Here is a 16,574-nt window from a genome sequence, read left to right on the forward strand (position 1 = left end):
TGTCCTCTTGTCCTTTTATCCCTCTTACCTCTCCCCCTCTTTTGCAAGCAAAAGCACACATGCAAATTGATTTCCCTGTTCAAATGCACACAGCCTGGAATATTCCACTTGCTTCCATGTCTTGAGGATGCAAAATCACAGTGAAGAAAACATAACATCAATCTAGCTAATTAGATCTATGTCTTTTTGTAATGCACAAAACCTTAATTTGGTCCTAATAAATCATCATACAGAACACAAATCGTCTTCGAGAGTGTAGGTTTATTTAATATTTCAGGACAAATATAAAAATAGAGGCATTTTGTTGTGTCAATTTATTTTCTTTAACCTTTGAATTAAATTAAATTAAAAACACATTTGCTGCTGCATCCTATGAATTAAAAATGATAGCTGCAATTTAATTTCTCCATCCATCCCCACCCAATCTGCCCCTCCCTGCCTTTAAACAGGGTCGTGCGTTTGTAAGGTGCCAGATTTATGATTTTTACGTGTTAAAATGACAAAAAATGTGATTATTGACATAAATAATGCTATTCATTTATATGAAAAGCAGCTCTACTGTCTTTATTGTCAGTCTAAACAACGCCACTCTGTGCATTGTTCTCATCTCTACACAATGCCAATCACATCGTGCCACTGCCGCAGACCAAATCTGTGCATCATCTGTGTAATACGATTTGTTTTCACGCTAAAATATATCTATATCGAGTGTTTCGGTAACACTTGCTATTCTATGCGTTTATGTGTCTACTGAGTTTTAAAAATGGTTTTCTAGCGATGGGAAACCCGTTCAACAACCGAGACACCGGCGCCTGACTAACCTGAAATTCCACCTTACAAAAACGGTTTCAGAGACGAACGAAGGGAAATATCTTACCATGATTCCGTCTGAGGCTCAAAGAGGAAGAGGAGAAGGAGAAAATGTGAAGAAAGAGGCTTTTTTTTTTTTTTTTTTTAAAAAAAAGGGTCTGTTTGGGTTGCGTGTTGTACCCAACGGGGTCGATGCAACAACTGCTGAATGGGAGGGCGGCGCTACCAGATTTATACAGGCAGGGCAGGGGATTTGCTCCTGTGCACGGAGGAAAAAAACGCGTTTACTACCACCATTTGGTGGCTGATGCAGTTCTGACATAGCTCCTAAATGTTTTTGCAATTAAATAAGAGAAGTACAATATATTAATATTTTAGAAGCCAGCAATGAAATAAGAAAAATATAAATATCGTGATTCTTACTAGTGGATATGTGGGTATGTTACGTTTTTTTGTTTTGTGAAAAATATTCTCATACATTACATGACAAGAAAGACTGTCCACGAGCTCCTTGCAATGTAAATTTTAATAGCAGCGGCAGAAGAAGAAGTCTGAATTTCATTTCATTTTCACTGAATAAAGGGCTAATTCAAACAAAGCTCATTTATTATGCATAGAGGCTTGAGCATCTATTATTTAGGTGTGGCAAGCTGCAAACCAATACAAAGCTGTCCTCTTTGGTGAGATTTCGACTGTAAATATTTGTGGATTTTATTGTTTATTTTTCCAGAAATGTAGTGCATTAATATTGATGCTTTTGCTGCATCCACCCCACAGGTGCTGGTATCATCCGGGCACCCAATGTTGCAGGAGTCTGCCATGGTATCTGCCTGCCATGCCAGCTCCTCGGCTCTCCTCCCTCTTTGTCCTAGATTCTCTGCAATGACGTCATTCAGTGGGCCGATCACGTGGCTGCATGTCCGCCTGTGTGTCTGTTGTTCGGCAGCACCCAGTGTGGGTTGAGCTTCTTCTGGTTCTGTCCAGTTTGAGGAACTGAAATTGGCTGAACTGCAGTTTATGTGACATAATGGCTGTGTTAGAGAACCTAAACGCCACTAAGACTTAACAGTCTGCAGTTACAACATTAAAACCCGTCCCTTTAAGCTATCTGAAAATCCAGTTAAGAATGGGAGTCACCTGAAAAGGCATGTAGCTTAATGCTTTTAAGTAAGGCTGAAAGAAAAGGGGGAAATCCTTGATGCAGTATAAACTAGTAGCCACCTAAATGTGGGTTCTCTCATTAATTATTCAGCAAGGCAGTGAGGATGTATGATTTACAGCCAGCCTTTAGTGGTTGCTACACTCAAAATGAACTGCAGGAGATGAAAGAGAAGGACAGGAAGCAGCAATGGCTGACAGCCAGGACTTCTTGAGAGAACATTCTCCACTCCCCTTCCTCCTCCTCCTCCTCAGCAGCTGTGAAACAGGGAGGGTCTAAGCAGCTGCTCACCAAGAGGAGAGAGGGAGGATGGGAATGCTGTAGAGATGGGAGTGGTCCTTCATGGCGTTGAAACTTACCGCAATGCATCCTGCAAACTGGGAATCTGATACCCGACAAAGTGACCGAGCATGTTTTCCACCTGTCACAGCAGAGCTCGCATGCTGATGGCTTTAACGCAGGTGCAGGCAGATCGACGACATGGATGTGTATTCATCCTCTAGGACAGAAACAGAGAAGCATTTCGAGCTTTTGTCTGTGTGAGGCTGTTAGGGCGGGGCATCGCCTCACAGGAAAACTGGACTGGAAGAAAATTAATAAATAAATATAAAATAAGAAAATCAGAAAAATAAAAGCGATGATAATTTAGCTGAGAATGTAGGCCAGATTTCTGATGTAGGTCAGTATATTGAGTGCACATAAATCACAGCATCTCACATAAAGAAACACAGCTAACACACAATCCAAAATCACTGCGTAACTGCTGTCATTTAGTTTTTAGATCTAGATTGCATCATTGAAATCTGCATTATAAAATATGCACAAAATATAAAATATAAATAATGTGTACGTAAATGGAAATAGCAAGTTTGTGTGGGTACATTAGGGATGGAAAAGAATGAAGGCAACAATAGTTTGCTCAACCTCAGATCTGTGGCATCGTATATTGCAAAAATAAATAATATAATGCACTGGTTTCCAAATGTTACATTGTGAGACAACTATATTTGATTAATTAATTATTAATCTAGTGCAGGAGCACTCTGCATGCATTCTTTTTCTCACGCTGCTCACCAGTTCAAGCATTTCACCAACAGCTTCAGCTGGCCCGGGGATGTCAATGGCGCTCAGCTGGAGCAGATCATCAATCAAGAAAAGTCGGTGATAAATACATGGATGACACACTTGAAGTCAAAGAATTTAATCAGAGAACAACACCACAGATTGCTAAACTGTAATAAAGTGTTTGATAAGCATTGAGGTCTCTGCACAGTTACAGGAAGAATGATTTTATTACCATTTAAACAACAACCTTGAATCAAACACTGCTTGAGCTTCAGTCACGGTGGATTGTTAATAGCTAACCCTTTACACCATTCTTGGTCATATAAATCCTGGAAACCACAAATCCACAAGTACCAAAGTCTAAGCACAACATCACAGCATAACGGAAATACTGATCACGGAACGACTACATTAAGTATTTGAAGGTAAACCTTAACAGTCCCATGAGGGTTTGTACTTCCCTGTACAGGAATGTTCTTTACTTAGAAAAACGAAATAGAAAAACTGAGTAGGGGAGACCGGGGATAGTTGTAACATTTTTGACATTTCTGTCTGTAAATTGGAGCTCTTTTAAGGTAGTGGATTCAAAATGTAATGCAAAGTATTTACATGTCTCTGCTATTAAATAGTGCAGCTATTTTCTCTGCAGCACAATTACCCATTGCATGGTATGGCCTCAAACACGAAGAGTGAAATGTTACAATTAACCCCATAGTCTGGGTTAGTTGTAACATATCCTGGGGTAAAATGTAACACAATGAAATAAGGGTACTGACAAAACATTAACATGTAATCTTTGTTTATTCAACACATGAATGCACTTAGAGCCATTTATGTAGCTATGTGTGTGTGTGACAGAATGCAGAAATCTAGCTTTTGAACATATTCCAACCCCCCAAAAAAGACAAATTATGGAATTTTCTGCAACTGAATATTTCATTAATTTTGGTTGGTCTTCCTTGAGTTTGGCCTCATTGGCTCAGTGGGCATTATAACCTACAACTCTTGCACCAATTTTGAACATAACAATGAAGCTGAAAAAATGTAGTTGTTCACCAGCATCGCAATTCCATTACTTTTTATCATGGCTTACCTTGGTGTGGTTTGCAAAGTGCTTCAGAAAGATGAGGAAATCTGTTTCTTGCACCCATCCTGATTTATTTCCACTACCAGTACTTCCTACTGGTCCATCTCTGACACAGTGGTCTGCATAATGTATGTGTGGGAACACAAACAGTGAAGTAATTGTGTTGCTAATGGCATTAACCGCATATACAAAAGCGACCAGTGAACCTCTCTCTGCTGATGTCGTTGCCCCAACTTGTTTAATATAAGTTAAAGTAATAGTGTGGTAAGTTGTAACATCTGCATTATTGTTACAACTAACCCAGACTGTTGCTGTTACAACTGACCCAGACTCCTATAGCCATGAACTAGCTAACATTACAGCCAACGGCTAAAACATTAGCACTAAAGACCTACACAGAATATATCCCCATAGACATACAAATAACATAATTTAAGTTTGATGAGTTTAACTGCAAAGCAGATAATGCTATTAGAAATTGAAATAAAGTAGAAAAACTTACTTTTTGGCATACAAATTACTTTTTTTCATGTTAAATTGTCTGTGTTTGACGAAATGTGCTGATTTTTCACATGTGATAGCAGAACTGAGTTGGGCATGCACAGGATGAGTCACATCATTTGAAACTTAGCCCTGATTGGAGAAATTGGAAGTGTTACAACTGACCCACGTTACAACTATCCCCGGTCTCCCCTACTATTATGCTCCTGTGTATCTGGGCAAAATGTATGGACATCAGTATTATAAAAATGGTAAAGGTGTGTAAAGTTTTTACAGATGTTAAGTCTGAGGGTTTTCCCCATCGGCGTCTATGCGGAGTCCCCCGATGTAACCATTAAAAAGAACGCATGATTCACTTTTCAGACTTGGAAGCTATGTCCGTCTTTTATACAATCTGTGTTTTACATACACTGTGTGGCAATACGCTTGCTCAAAAATTCCAGGTGGCATGCTTGGTCCAGATGTTAACCCACAAGAATCGCTGGTGCCCATCTCCAGCTCGGACAAACCGTGAGGGTTGCGTCACGAAGGGTCTCTGGCATCAAAAGGGTGGATGACATATAATATTGCTATATGATCAGCTATGTTGTTGTTGGAGATGATGGCACTGATGGAAGGACACGAGGCACAGCTGATGGTAGCAGAGCTATGAGAGGCAAGGTTGAGATGGTTTGGACATGTGCAGAGGAGCAGTAGTAAATATAATGGGAAAAGTTATGTTGAAGAGAGCTGTCTGGCAAGAGGAAATGGGGAAGACCAAAGAGAAGATTCAGGAATGTAGAGGGGTCAGTGTGAGAGGAGAGGATGCAAGGGGATAGGGTGTTTGCACATGCAGTTTATATGGAGCTATAAACAATATTAACTAAGCTATAAAATATAATATACAAAATCTAAGTAACGGGTAATATAATCATAATCATATATACTCAAAAGTGTTTAAACAACCTTCAATTCAATAACCTGTGCCATGTAAGCAGAGGATAAATCAGGATGATAAGAGGTAAAAAAACAAACAAAAACGTGGATTTTTTAATGCTGACACAACTGTTTCTTGGGATCCTTTTTTAGATGATGAGAAAAGACAATAAAATCTAGTCTCGTTTTCCATCTGCTGTTACTGTAAACACACATCTCTCGGGTCTGAGTCTCAACATAAAGCAGCCCCTCGTTCAATGGGATACCACTTGGGACTCTGGGACAACTGTTGTCATAGAGTTTCATTTGTTGTTAGAAACCAAAGTGCTTAACTCCCTGCCAGTTGGCCCATGAAAACCAATTTATGGTCCGTTTCACTGAAATCTGAAGGTTTAAGAAACCAGAAGAGCCGCATTCACAGTCTTAAGAAAGAGTGATGCTTTGGATGAAGTGCACCATGCATGGAATCAGTCAGCCCCACCCTGACATCCTCACGACATTTTTAAATTTTCACTGGCTCGATAAGACAAGGATGCATGCACATGTAGGGAAGAAAAAGCCTGTTTCTTTACAGACCGAGGAGTGATGATAGATTTTAGGAAAAACGTGGCTTATATCCCACCACAGAGGCAGCTGCAGTGCAGGCCCTTAATGCTACTATTTAAGCTGGACCACGTGACCACCAGATAAAGGCGGTCTATGTGGATACTGGTGTGTATCCAGGCAACTCCTTTATTCATTTCCTAGCAACCGTTAAATCTTGGGAGGGGGGCTGGGGGTTGGGCGTCGTTGGCCTACATGTCCCTCATATATGACTGGGCAGTTTGACCTCTTTTATCTGAAGAAGACAGGAAAACAAAGCCAAATGGCTGTTAATCTGCTCAATAAAACACCACATCTACCGTATCATGTAGAAGGCAGTAAATTTTGAACAGTATGTAAAAATCTGTATGCATGAAAACATACAAAGGTCATATCAAAAATACATTTAACAGTGATGGTTTGATAATAACTAAAGTTTTGTTGTTGCCAGCCAACGTGGATGGGTGTTTAAACTCCTCTTTAGGTTAACTGCAAATGCACATTTTATAATATAGCCTTAAGGAAAAGTAAGACACTGGAAGATCCATATATATCCGGTGAAAGGCTTGAAATTCAGTCTGATGGTAACAAATTGGAGGGGCGATTTGAAGAAAGATTAGCTGATTGATTTTGTATTGGAAAATGTGAAATAAAATAAGATGTATTATGGATAAAACCTGATAAAATCAATTATAAATAAAAGTGAATACAGTTTTCACTTTTTAAGTGTTTCTTGAATTTTATTATAAGCCTTCCTATTAGTTATTCTGTTTTTGTTTATTAGTTTTAGCATGAGGAGCGACATATGGAGAGTTTGTGTAGAGCAGCCGGGTCTGTCTGGCACAAACATGCTGAAAATTACGCAGCATTTTTCCCATAATCAGAGGCGCCATGCTTGCAGCACAATACGGCAGGATAGTAGGGTGGGGTCTGCTGGGCGGTCCTTGCAGTGAGGAGAACCGCTTATCCAATCGAAAGCCGCGGAATGATTCGAAACGTCAGACTGACGGGAGATTGGCCAATAGGGCGCAGCAGCCACCGGCGCCGGGTCTTCCCTTGCATATATACCTCTGTCCATCCTCATGTGCGCCATTATCTCTTACATCGACCCCATAACAGTCGAATTGTAAGACTGCTTATCGAGGAGCTTCTGCCAACCTCCACCGCGACTATAACATAACAAAATGGTAAGAACTTTTAAAAAAGCTTTGTTAACAGGCCATACTTGAGGCACACTTAAAAAAAAAAGAAGAAGGTGGGTGTGATTTGTAAGTTGAGCTCTTATAACGGAGGGTTGCTTTACCTTTAAATGAAAAGTGGGATTTAAAACTGTGTGGCTGATTTTGCTATATAGATATTCAATTTCTTGCAGTGTAGTGTGGGGGGTTTTAGTCCCAGCTTGAGATGGGGAGATGCTCTGACGCCTTTCAATTGGGGGACGTGGCGGGCAGACCGAACAAAAGAGGTTTTCAGGGGTGGACAGAGGGAATAATGGAGGCTTCAGTCCAGCCGGTGACTCTGCGGTATTTTATTCTCTCACTGGCATGACAAAAGCCCCGGTCATCACTAGTCGTGACCGCGACGGGCTGTAAGGGCACGGCACTGGCAGGGAGAATGGCATTAAGCTGTATCAGCTTAAAAAGAATGCCCCACACCCACAGTAACCCAATCCTTAGGGAAAACTGGATGAAAATGCCCTGTCAGCGCGGCAAGCCATTAAAAATGCATGCGAGTAACGGACTCTCCCGGGCTGATAGTTACCGCACTGATGCACAGCCAGCCACCTAGCAGATGTACAGCCGGCAACCTAGTAGTATTTTCTGTTATAACGGTTTAGTTTCAGTGATGAGTCGAAATCAGTGGCATTAACATATAGACAGACCTAACACTGAATTAAAATGATCAATTCTCTGATGGCAAAGATGGCGTAACTTGGGGGGGGGGCAAAACCGCATTTTGGGGCTAAACTGGCAAACTTTTGAGCCATTTTTCCACATTTGACTGGTGGTTCAACGCATGCAGTTATTATGCTGTGAAATCAATACCCGTGGGCAGGCCCGGCCCTAACCAATCTGGCGCCCTAGGCAAGATTTTAGGTGGCGCCCCCCTACATCGGCAGTGTAGTGTATGTACTCACAAGAAACTGAATAGCTTTGTCTTTGACCTTTTTTTTTACTTAAAGAAAGCAAATTCACAATCAGAATAATTAACAAGATAAAAAAATATACGAATAAATAAATGAATACAAAAAGTAAAAAATGAATATATGAAATACAATAAATTTTACATACATAAACACAATAAAACGTGTCAACAAGTTGGATAAAATAAATTAAAAATACAATATAAATAAGGCAACAGGAAGACCGCTTGATGCTGCTGCATCATGGCTGGGTTGTGCTGCTGATGCTGCATCACTGGTGGGTTGTGCTGCTGAAGTGGAGGCAGCAGCGGTAGATGTGGTAGATGGCCCAGGGGTGGGATTTAGAAACTTCAACAGTGCATCTGAAGAGAGGAGTATGTGACACCACTGAGTATTAAAGTCTAATAATAAAAACATATGATTCCAGGAATAAAATGAAATGATATAATATAAATGAAAAACCAAAGAGATATATGTATGATGTTAACTGATATGCAAATTAGATTAGATTCAATTTATTGTCATCATTACAGTGAAATGCTGAATAGCAGAATGCAAAGTAACAGTATAATATCATATGAGAATGTTATGTTATGATTATCTTTGACCGAATCACAGCAGTGCTCATATTAAAAAACAGCATTCCCTCTCATGTGATATTGCTTAATTAACACTAATGATGTGCACTTTAACAACTAGGCTTTCAACTATAATATATACAGGGGTGGAAAAGTGACTATTACCTGCAGGGTAAACGTTAGCTAACCAGAAGGCAATAACAATGTAAACAAAAAACACCTGCTTAAAAGATGAATACAAATGAGGAATGGTGGGAAAGGTGGGAGTACTGTAATTACCTAACGTTACATTATTATTTTCCATAACAATTTAGCCCCCTCCACAATATTAACTGACGTTAAAACAGTTAACTAGCTATTTATTGATTAGCAATTAGCGAATCATGTAACATTAGCTTAATGCTAAAAATTTAGGTTACTATCACATTCAGACAAATAATTTCATGTAGGCTAACGTTACCTACCTCTTTTTCTCGTTTCTCCTCCTCTTCTTTTCTCTTTTTTCTTCCCTGGGCACCTGACAGTTTTGGCCGTTTTGACATCTTGTGTTGATTTTTTGATGTGGTGACGTCCAAAAGGAACCATGATACGGGAAGGGAGGGGGCGCACCGTGCGGGGATTATTTGTTGTAACAAATAATATTTCTATTAAATAAGCTTTACTTTGCATTTTAATTAACGTGGGATTATTTTTTGTATGTAGAAATAATAGTACCAACTTTTTTTTTTTTTTTCAACATTTGTGGCACTGGCGTGGCGCCCCCTGATGGACCGCGCCTTTAGCATTTGCCTATACGGCCTATGCCACGGGCCGGCCCTGCCCGTGGGCATTACCACTATGGCTGCCTTGCTTCCTTGACTAAACTTTTCTCCTTTAACGGCTCAACCTTTTCTAATATTCACGCTTCCCAACGAATTTCAACAGCCCCGACGTCATCGGTTGCCAGAGTGAAGGGTTTGTCGCATAGCAACGAGGTTCCAGACACAATCCAGTGCACCTGTTGGGCGGGAAAAAAATAAGACTAGTTGTTGCTAATAAAAGAACATGTTTGGATCAGTAAAAGTGACTCTCACCCAAAACAACTGAATGAAGAAAAACACTTTGAACAGTTTTGTCCTTTGTTTTGTTTGCATAAATAAATTATTTTATTTTTGCATAAATAAATAAATAAATAAATGAATACATTTACAGCTAAATTAACCCCCCCCCCCTTATCGCTTTGTTTTCTTCTCTCCACAGCGTGAGTGTATCTCCATCCACGTTGGTCAGGCTGGTGTCCAGATCGGCAATGCCTGCTGGGAGCTTTACTGCCTGGAACATGGGATCCAGCCGGACGGACAGATGCCCAGTGACAAGACCATTGGAGGAGGAGATGATTCCTTCAACACCTTCTTCAGCGAGACTGGAGCTGGAAAGCACGTCCCCAGAGCTGTTTTTGTGGACCTGGAGCCCACTGTCATCGGTAAGTGTCATCACCGCTCGCTGAACACTAATGTAGGAAAATTAAAACATCTTTAAAGCAAAACTAACGTAATGTTGTTTTCATAGATGAGGTGCGCAGTGGTACCTACCGCCAGCTGTTCCACCCCGAGCAGCTGATCACAGGCAAGGAGGATGCTGCCAATAACTACGCCCGTGGACATTACACCATCGGCAAAGAGATCATTGACCTGGTTCTGGACAGGATCCGCAAACTGGTGGGCTAAATTTACAGCAGCTTGTTTCAACTTTATCTTCAGAAAGACAAATTAAATAAAATAATCACTGGTTGTCATCTCTTCCTCTCTGTCCTCAGGCTGATCAGTGCACTGGTCTTCAGGGCTTCCTGGTGTTCCACAGCTTCGGCGGTGGCACCGGCTCTGGTTTCACCTCCCTGCTGATGGAGCGTCTGTCTGTCGACTACGGCAAGAAGTCCAAGCTGGAGTTCTCCATCTACCCAGCTCCCCAGGTGTCAACTGCTGTGGTGGAGCCCTACAACTCCATCCTGACCACCCACACCACCCTAGAGCACTCTGACTGTGCCTTCATGGTAGATAATGAGGCCATCTACGATATCTGCCGTAGGAACCTTGATATCGAGCGTCCTACTTACACCAACCTGAACAGGCTGATTGGTCAGATTGTGTCCTCCATCACTGCTTCCCTCCGCTTTGATGGTGCCCTCAATGTTGATCTGACAGAGTTCCAGACCAACTTGGTGCCATACCCCCGTATCCACTTCCCCCTGGCCACCTATGCTCCAGTCATCTCTGCAGAGAAGGCTTACCACGAGCAGCTCTCAGTGGCTGAGATCACAAACGCCTGCTTTGAGCCAGCCAATCAGATGGTGAAATGTGACCCTCGTCACGGCAAGTACATGGCCTGCTGCCTTTTGTACCGTGGTGATGTGGTGCCCAAAGATGTCAACGCTGCCATTGCCACCATCAAAACCAAGCGCACCATCCAGTTTGTGGACTGGTGCCCCACTGGGTTCAAGGTTGGCATCAACTACCAGCCCCCCACTGTGGTTCCTGGTGGAGATCTGGCCAAGGTCCAGAGGGCTGTGTGCATGCTGAGCAACACCACTGCTATTGCAGAGGCCTGGGCTCGGCTCGACCACAAGTTCGATCTGATGTACGCTAAGCGTGCCTTTGTTCACTGGTACGTGGGTGAGGGTATGGAGGAGGGAGAGTTCTCCGAGGCCAGAGAGGACATGGCAGCTCTGGAGAAGGATTATGAGGAGGTGGGAGTTGACTCCATTGAGGGTGAGGGAGAGGAGGAAGGAGAGGAGTACTGAAAGGGACCTGAAGGCATTAGTTAAAAAGGAAATATTTGACTAAAATGTTTCCTTTAAAGCATTCCAAATACAAATGTTTTGTCATTTTGGCTGTTCAGTTCTAAACCCTTGGAAATGTCAAGTTTGGCTATGCTCTAAATAAAACCTCTGTGATGAAAAACTGTTTAACTGTTTGTCTTTTAAATATTCAGTGATATTCAAAATGATATTTTCAGAATGATTTTTAAATATTCAGAAACTTTACGACATATTAGTCATGAGTAAGTAGCACAAAAAGGTTTGAATCATGTAATTTAAGATGTTTCAAATTCATATGTTTTTAAACATGCATGTAAAAAGCTGATTAGTTTTCTCAATAGCGTTCCAATCTTTTTTCTTGTAATCGATACATAAATCCTACAGCCGTGTTTATAACTACTGTTCATAAATACAGATTTTAAATATTAGTGTGAACCATTGCTTGAAGTTTCAATAGTTAAAGTCAAGCTAAGAAAATCAGTTTTCAGCAGGTGTTTAAAATTCACCTGCTGAATATCTGAGTGATTCAGCCGACCTGAATGACAAAGGAAGACTCTTTCAAAGCTTAGGTACGACAACTGTAATAGCACCAGCCCGTGTGACCCACCTGCCACAAACTTTAATACAAAAGCAGTAAATTTAGGTCAAGTAATGAATAATATCATAAACTAACCACCTTTGATTAAGTTTTTATATAAATAAATATGTTTATGTAAATATATAACTTGGCTGTTGCCCGCTTGCAGTACCTTTATGGTCCACCAGGGGGCCCCAGCCCACAGTTTAGGAATCCTTGCACTGTGACAAATCTTTAGACCGTAATGAGGATCCTGAGGTTTACAATGCGGTCTTCAAAATTTAATAATTAAATAGTATGAACTGTTAAACTGAAACCTTCAACTCACAATAGATCCACGGTGTGAGACTGGAAGGACACACAAACCCAGCCACCGGTGTAAAGTTTGGGCTAAAGCAAATATGTGGATCCATCTGCTGTGACAACCTCATGGAAAATAAGGCTGCAGCCAAAAGTATTCCACTACAACTAAAATAAAAATACTGAATTGACAGCTGTAGTGAATTACTCTTCAGGTCTGGTAAGTCCACGCAGGAACTATAAGATTAAACTATAAGAGGAACCTCAGATGGGCAGCATTCTCACCTGACCTCCTACTTTACTATTGTATCTAATGAAGCCAAGCAACAGCTTATCCTGACCTTATAAAAACATCTGGAGTTACAAAAGGTACAAAGTACATAAATAAGGTTAGGTGAACATTTTTTTTCCAGGATTTTTAGCCCCACAACCTCTGAAGTACAGGAGATATCCACATGAAATGTTCAGGGCTGAAAAGCACATTTACTGTAGATTTGCTGCTGTGTTTGGGAACTTAGCCAAGCTGTCAGACAGACGGCCTTACATCTGACTCGAGAATACTTTGATATACTGAGGAGCTCATGGGCGACTCAATGACTGCAAGGCGCCCAGGTCCTGTGGCTGCAAAAAAAGCCCAAAATCATCACTCCTCCACCGCCATGCTGACAGTTAATGTTTGTGCTGATTTACTCTTTTTACCAAATACGATTGTGTGCATCGTAGCCAAACATCTCCACTTTGGTCTTGTTTGTCCAAAGGGCTGTTACAGTTCAGATACTAACATAAATTGTGATGTCGTGTTCTTTTTTAGAGATCATGGCAGCCCCTTCCAAACAATCTGTAGTTTTTCCATTTTTTGTTAAATGAATGATGTGTCGTTCATCTGAGGTTGCATTTACCTGCTTTTAAGACCTCGTCTTATCACCCGATATGTAAAGCCTCAAGCGTGATTTATGGTCCCAGTAATGTGTCTGTCTGTGTACAGTGGATGAAAAGGGGTTTTTACACACCACTAATGTGTTTCCAACTGCACATCACTGAATTGAGTGCTGAATGACTTACAAATGGGCCGGAATGGAGGAGGGAGCAACAGCGGACTGGGAAAGGATGAAGCATAAAACGAATGTTAAAGATAAAAAATTAAAGCATGAAAAGTACAAACAGTGGCTGCGGTGGACAGTTTTCAATACTTATTTCCTCTTCAGATCCTTGCACGTTATCACTTTGTTGTTCTCAGCAGATGGCTGATGGACCAACAAACAAGAGTAGCCCACAGACCGGCTGTAACACATATTTTTCACACTGCCTCCATCAACAGCAAACACTCTCAGCATTCCATAACTACCTGCCTACCTGCCTTCCCACTATCACAGCTCAAGCATAAAACAAGCATTAGAACTTTCAAGAGTCTATTTTCTTTTTTGGCATGATTGCATTACAGACAAATTGTACATAAAGTAATTATTCTGATGAAAAAGGATGCCTGTTAGTGTTATAGGGATTAATACTGATGTTAAGATGTCGAGCTCATTTTAAACCGTTTGCATTCTGTTTTATCTACAGTGATTTATCATATTCTATAAAATAACATGTTTGTAGTGGCTGTCCTGTGAGGAATACATACCTCCAAAACAGCTTTTATTGAGCTCAGAAAAGCAGCTCAACTACTTGATTAAAGGATTAAAAAGCATAATAAAATATATCGATACATAAAAATTACAGCTGAATTAAAAGGCTTGAGCACTGTGTGACATGGTTAACTGCCAGTATTCACAGGAGGATTACAAATATTAATGAAAAAGTAAGTTTGAGATACTAATACTAATCTGAAAGAGTTTGTGGAGCCTTTGTCTGCTCAGTTTATTAAACAGCAAGAAGCGACTGTGCCACAAGATGGCAGTATAATACAGGGTAGACGCAGAGACTTTGCTTTCACTTTGGGACATTTTAATTTCTGCCTGCCTATTTTTTTTTTTTTTATTTAACTGAACTGAACTAACTGAACAAAGCACTGCTTACTTTGCTTTGCTTTGCTTGCTCTGACACAACGCCACAGCTGTAGCTGTGACTTCTTCTGGGTCAAAATAAAATTCTAGCCCTTTTTCACTTGCCTTTAAAATTTGAGATTTGTGGAATAGGGGTTGTAAATGTAATTGTAATTTTAAACAGAACTTAGATGTGATTTTCAGGCTTGACATTTTCACGTTTTCTCCCTTTAAAAGTAATGAAGACTCACTGAAAAGGCAAAAATGCAACTTAGAAGACATCATCTTAAAATACCTAAATTTAGGCTTGGGACCTAAATATCCATATAGTATAAAAATATTTTGCATGCATTTCATTAAATATGCTAATAGTAAAAATATCAGCTCATTCCTAAAGTGGTCAGATGGGATTTTTTTCAGTAGAGTTGTATATTGATTTTCAGTCTTTTAGGCTTGCTACCCTTGACAAAGAAGCAGTGTCTTGGAGCCATTTCAGATAGTAGTTTTCTCTAAGCTCAGACATTTTTATTCAGTTTGCCAGTTTTTAAGCATGCTTTTTCTTCTTTTGTCTACCACTTGTCCAATTCCTATAATTTTTTTAAAAACACATTTGCTAAATATTCAGCTAACTCTATGGGAATCACCTGTTGGTGATAAATACCATATTATATCTGTCTAAGTGAATGTTTGGCATTTTATTCCCCCACTGAAACTGGAACAAATAATAAGTGAGTTACTTCGATATGCTTGAATCCTCACAGGTCAGTTTTAAGTGGGTTAATAAACAAACAGAAATTCCTCTGAAATTGATCAGGTATTTGTATTTGTTGTAACTGTTGCTCCCCTATTGGCCAACTGGACAAATAAAGGAAAATAAGGTACATGGACTGGACTGAATGTGAGTGAAAAAAACAGCCAGTGCCCAAAGAAAAACTTTGAAAGACCTTCAGGAAAGTCTGGAGAATTATTGCTCAAGCTCTAGGAGAACTATTGTTACTTAAAATCTACAAGAAGCCCAGCTCAGGGGAAACAAAGCAAAGAAAAAAGAACGGCTCAAGACTTAATATAGACTTAATGTAATATTACCCTCCATGTTTACTTTTTGTGTAAGTCAGTATGTTTGTGTTTTTACTTTTTCAGGCTTCTGGTTTTGTGGAAAGAAGAATAAGCTGCTGTTTTGAAATGTGTTCTATAAATAAATCTTGCTTGTGACTCTTTGGACCCCGAGCACCAGGTTGGGAGACATAAATCGACATTGTTTAGAGGTACACAGATATTTAAAAACAAGCCCGCAGCACCAAAATGATTCAGGTCTGGTTAAGTAATAATGTCATATGTGATGACAAGTTTCTTTTCTTACAAAAGGTTTTTTTTTGTTTTTTTTTTTAAATTTTGCTGACAATAATGCTGCCCTTATTTTTGAGGGAGTCTATTGGAGTGGATTTCTAAGTGTCATTTTCTTTATTTGAATACTTCTCCCAACACTCTATATTGTGCTTATAATACTCACTGAATGTCATTTAACTAAATAAAGCAGGACTGGGGAACTCAAGGTATATCCCACCCTCCAAGATGCAAGTCTCACCATTCTGTAGCCGGGATGAATCTCCTCCAGGCACTTGTACATAAAACCGGCACGTATAGAATCACCAGTTATATTAAAAAACCGCCTAAAATCTTAATTTGCTTCCAAATAGGGGTTTAAAAAGTTTTTTTCCTCGTGAAAACATATCTTTTTCTCTGTTTACTTTAATTGCCATGTCTTTCTCTTACAATGTATCCGATCATATTTGGTAGATGCTGTAAAGTATGAGTGAAAACAGACAATAAAAACTTAAATGTGAAATCACTGGGGGAAAAAAAGCACAGTTCCTGCCTGAAACACACTGCTGGCAGCTGGGATTGCCTCACCTTCCTGAAAAGTTTGTGCCGTGTCAGGCTGAACGTGACGCTTACAATCTAACCAATAGGAATAGGGCTCGTGTGACGTGACCCAATCAGATTCAGCGGAGCGTTTCCGGCGGGTGAGCGAGTATAAAACGCCCCGCCCAGAGGCAACGCGTCAGTTGCCTCTTACA

At 40.3% G+C, this 16,574-nt stretch overlaps 1 protein-coding gene across 1 annotated transcript; it reads left to right on the top strand.

Annotated features, from left to right (window-relative positions):
• Positions 1–7,243: 7,243 nt before the first annotated feature.
• Positions 7,244–11,755, top strand: LOC146611240 (tubulin alpha-1A chain). The gene is made up of 4 exons (XM_085344109.1): positions 7,244–7,306; positions 10,080–10,302; positions 10,389–10,537; positions 10,636–11,755. Exons 1-4 carry the CDS (start codon positions 7,304–7,306, stop codon positions 11,614–11,616), a joined length of 1,356 nt encoding a protein of 451 aa, XP_085200235.1. The 5' UTR covers positions 7,244–7,303; the 3' UTR covers positions 11,617–11,755.
• The last annotated feature ends 4,819 nt before the right edge of the window (positions 11,756–16,574 follow it).

The sequence above is a fragment of the Diplotaxodon limnothrissa genome, linkage group LG20 (assembly GCF_057381915.1).
Source record: "Diplotaxodon limnothrissa isolate DT_005_m linkage group LG20, D_limnothrissa_male_GT1.1, whole genome shotgun sequence".
NCBI lineage: Eukaryota > Metazoa > Chordata > Actinopteri > Cichliformes > Cichlidae > Diplotaxodon > Diplotaxodon limnothrissa.

Bases quoted from the DNA above. Each gene is read 5' to 3' on its own strand.
- LOC146611240 (XM_085344109.1), top strand. The intron at 10,303-10,388 runs GTAAGTGTCATC...TTGTTTTCATAG, and splicing joins CCTGGAGCCCACTGTCATCG to ATGAGGTGCGCAGTGGTACC. The intron at 10,538-10,635 runs GTGGGCTAAATT...CTCTGTCCTCAG, and splicing joins TGGACAGGATCCGCAAACTG to GCTGATCAGTGCACTGGTCT.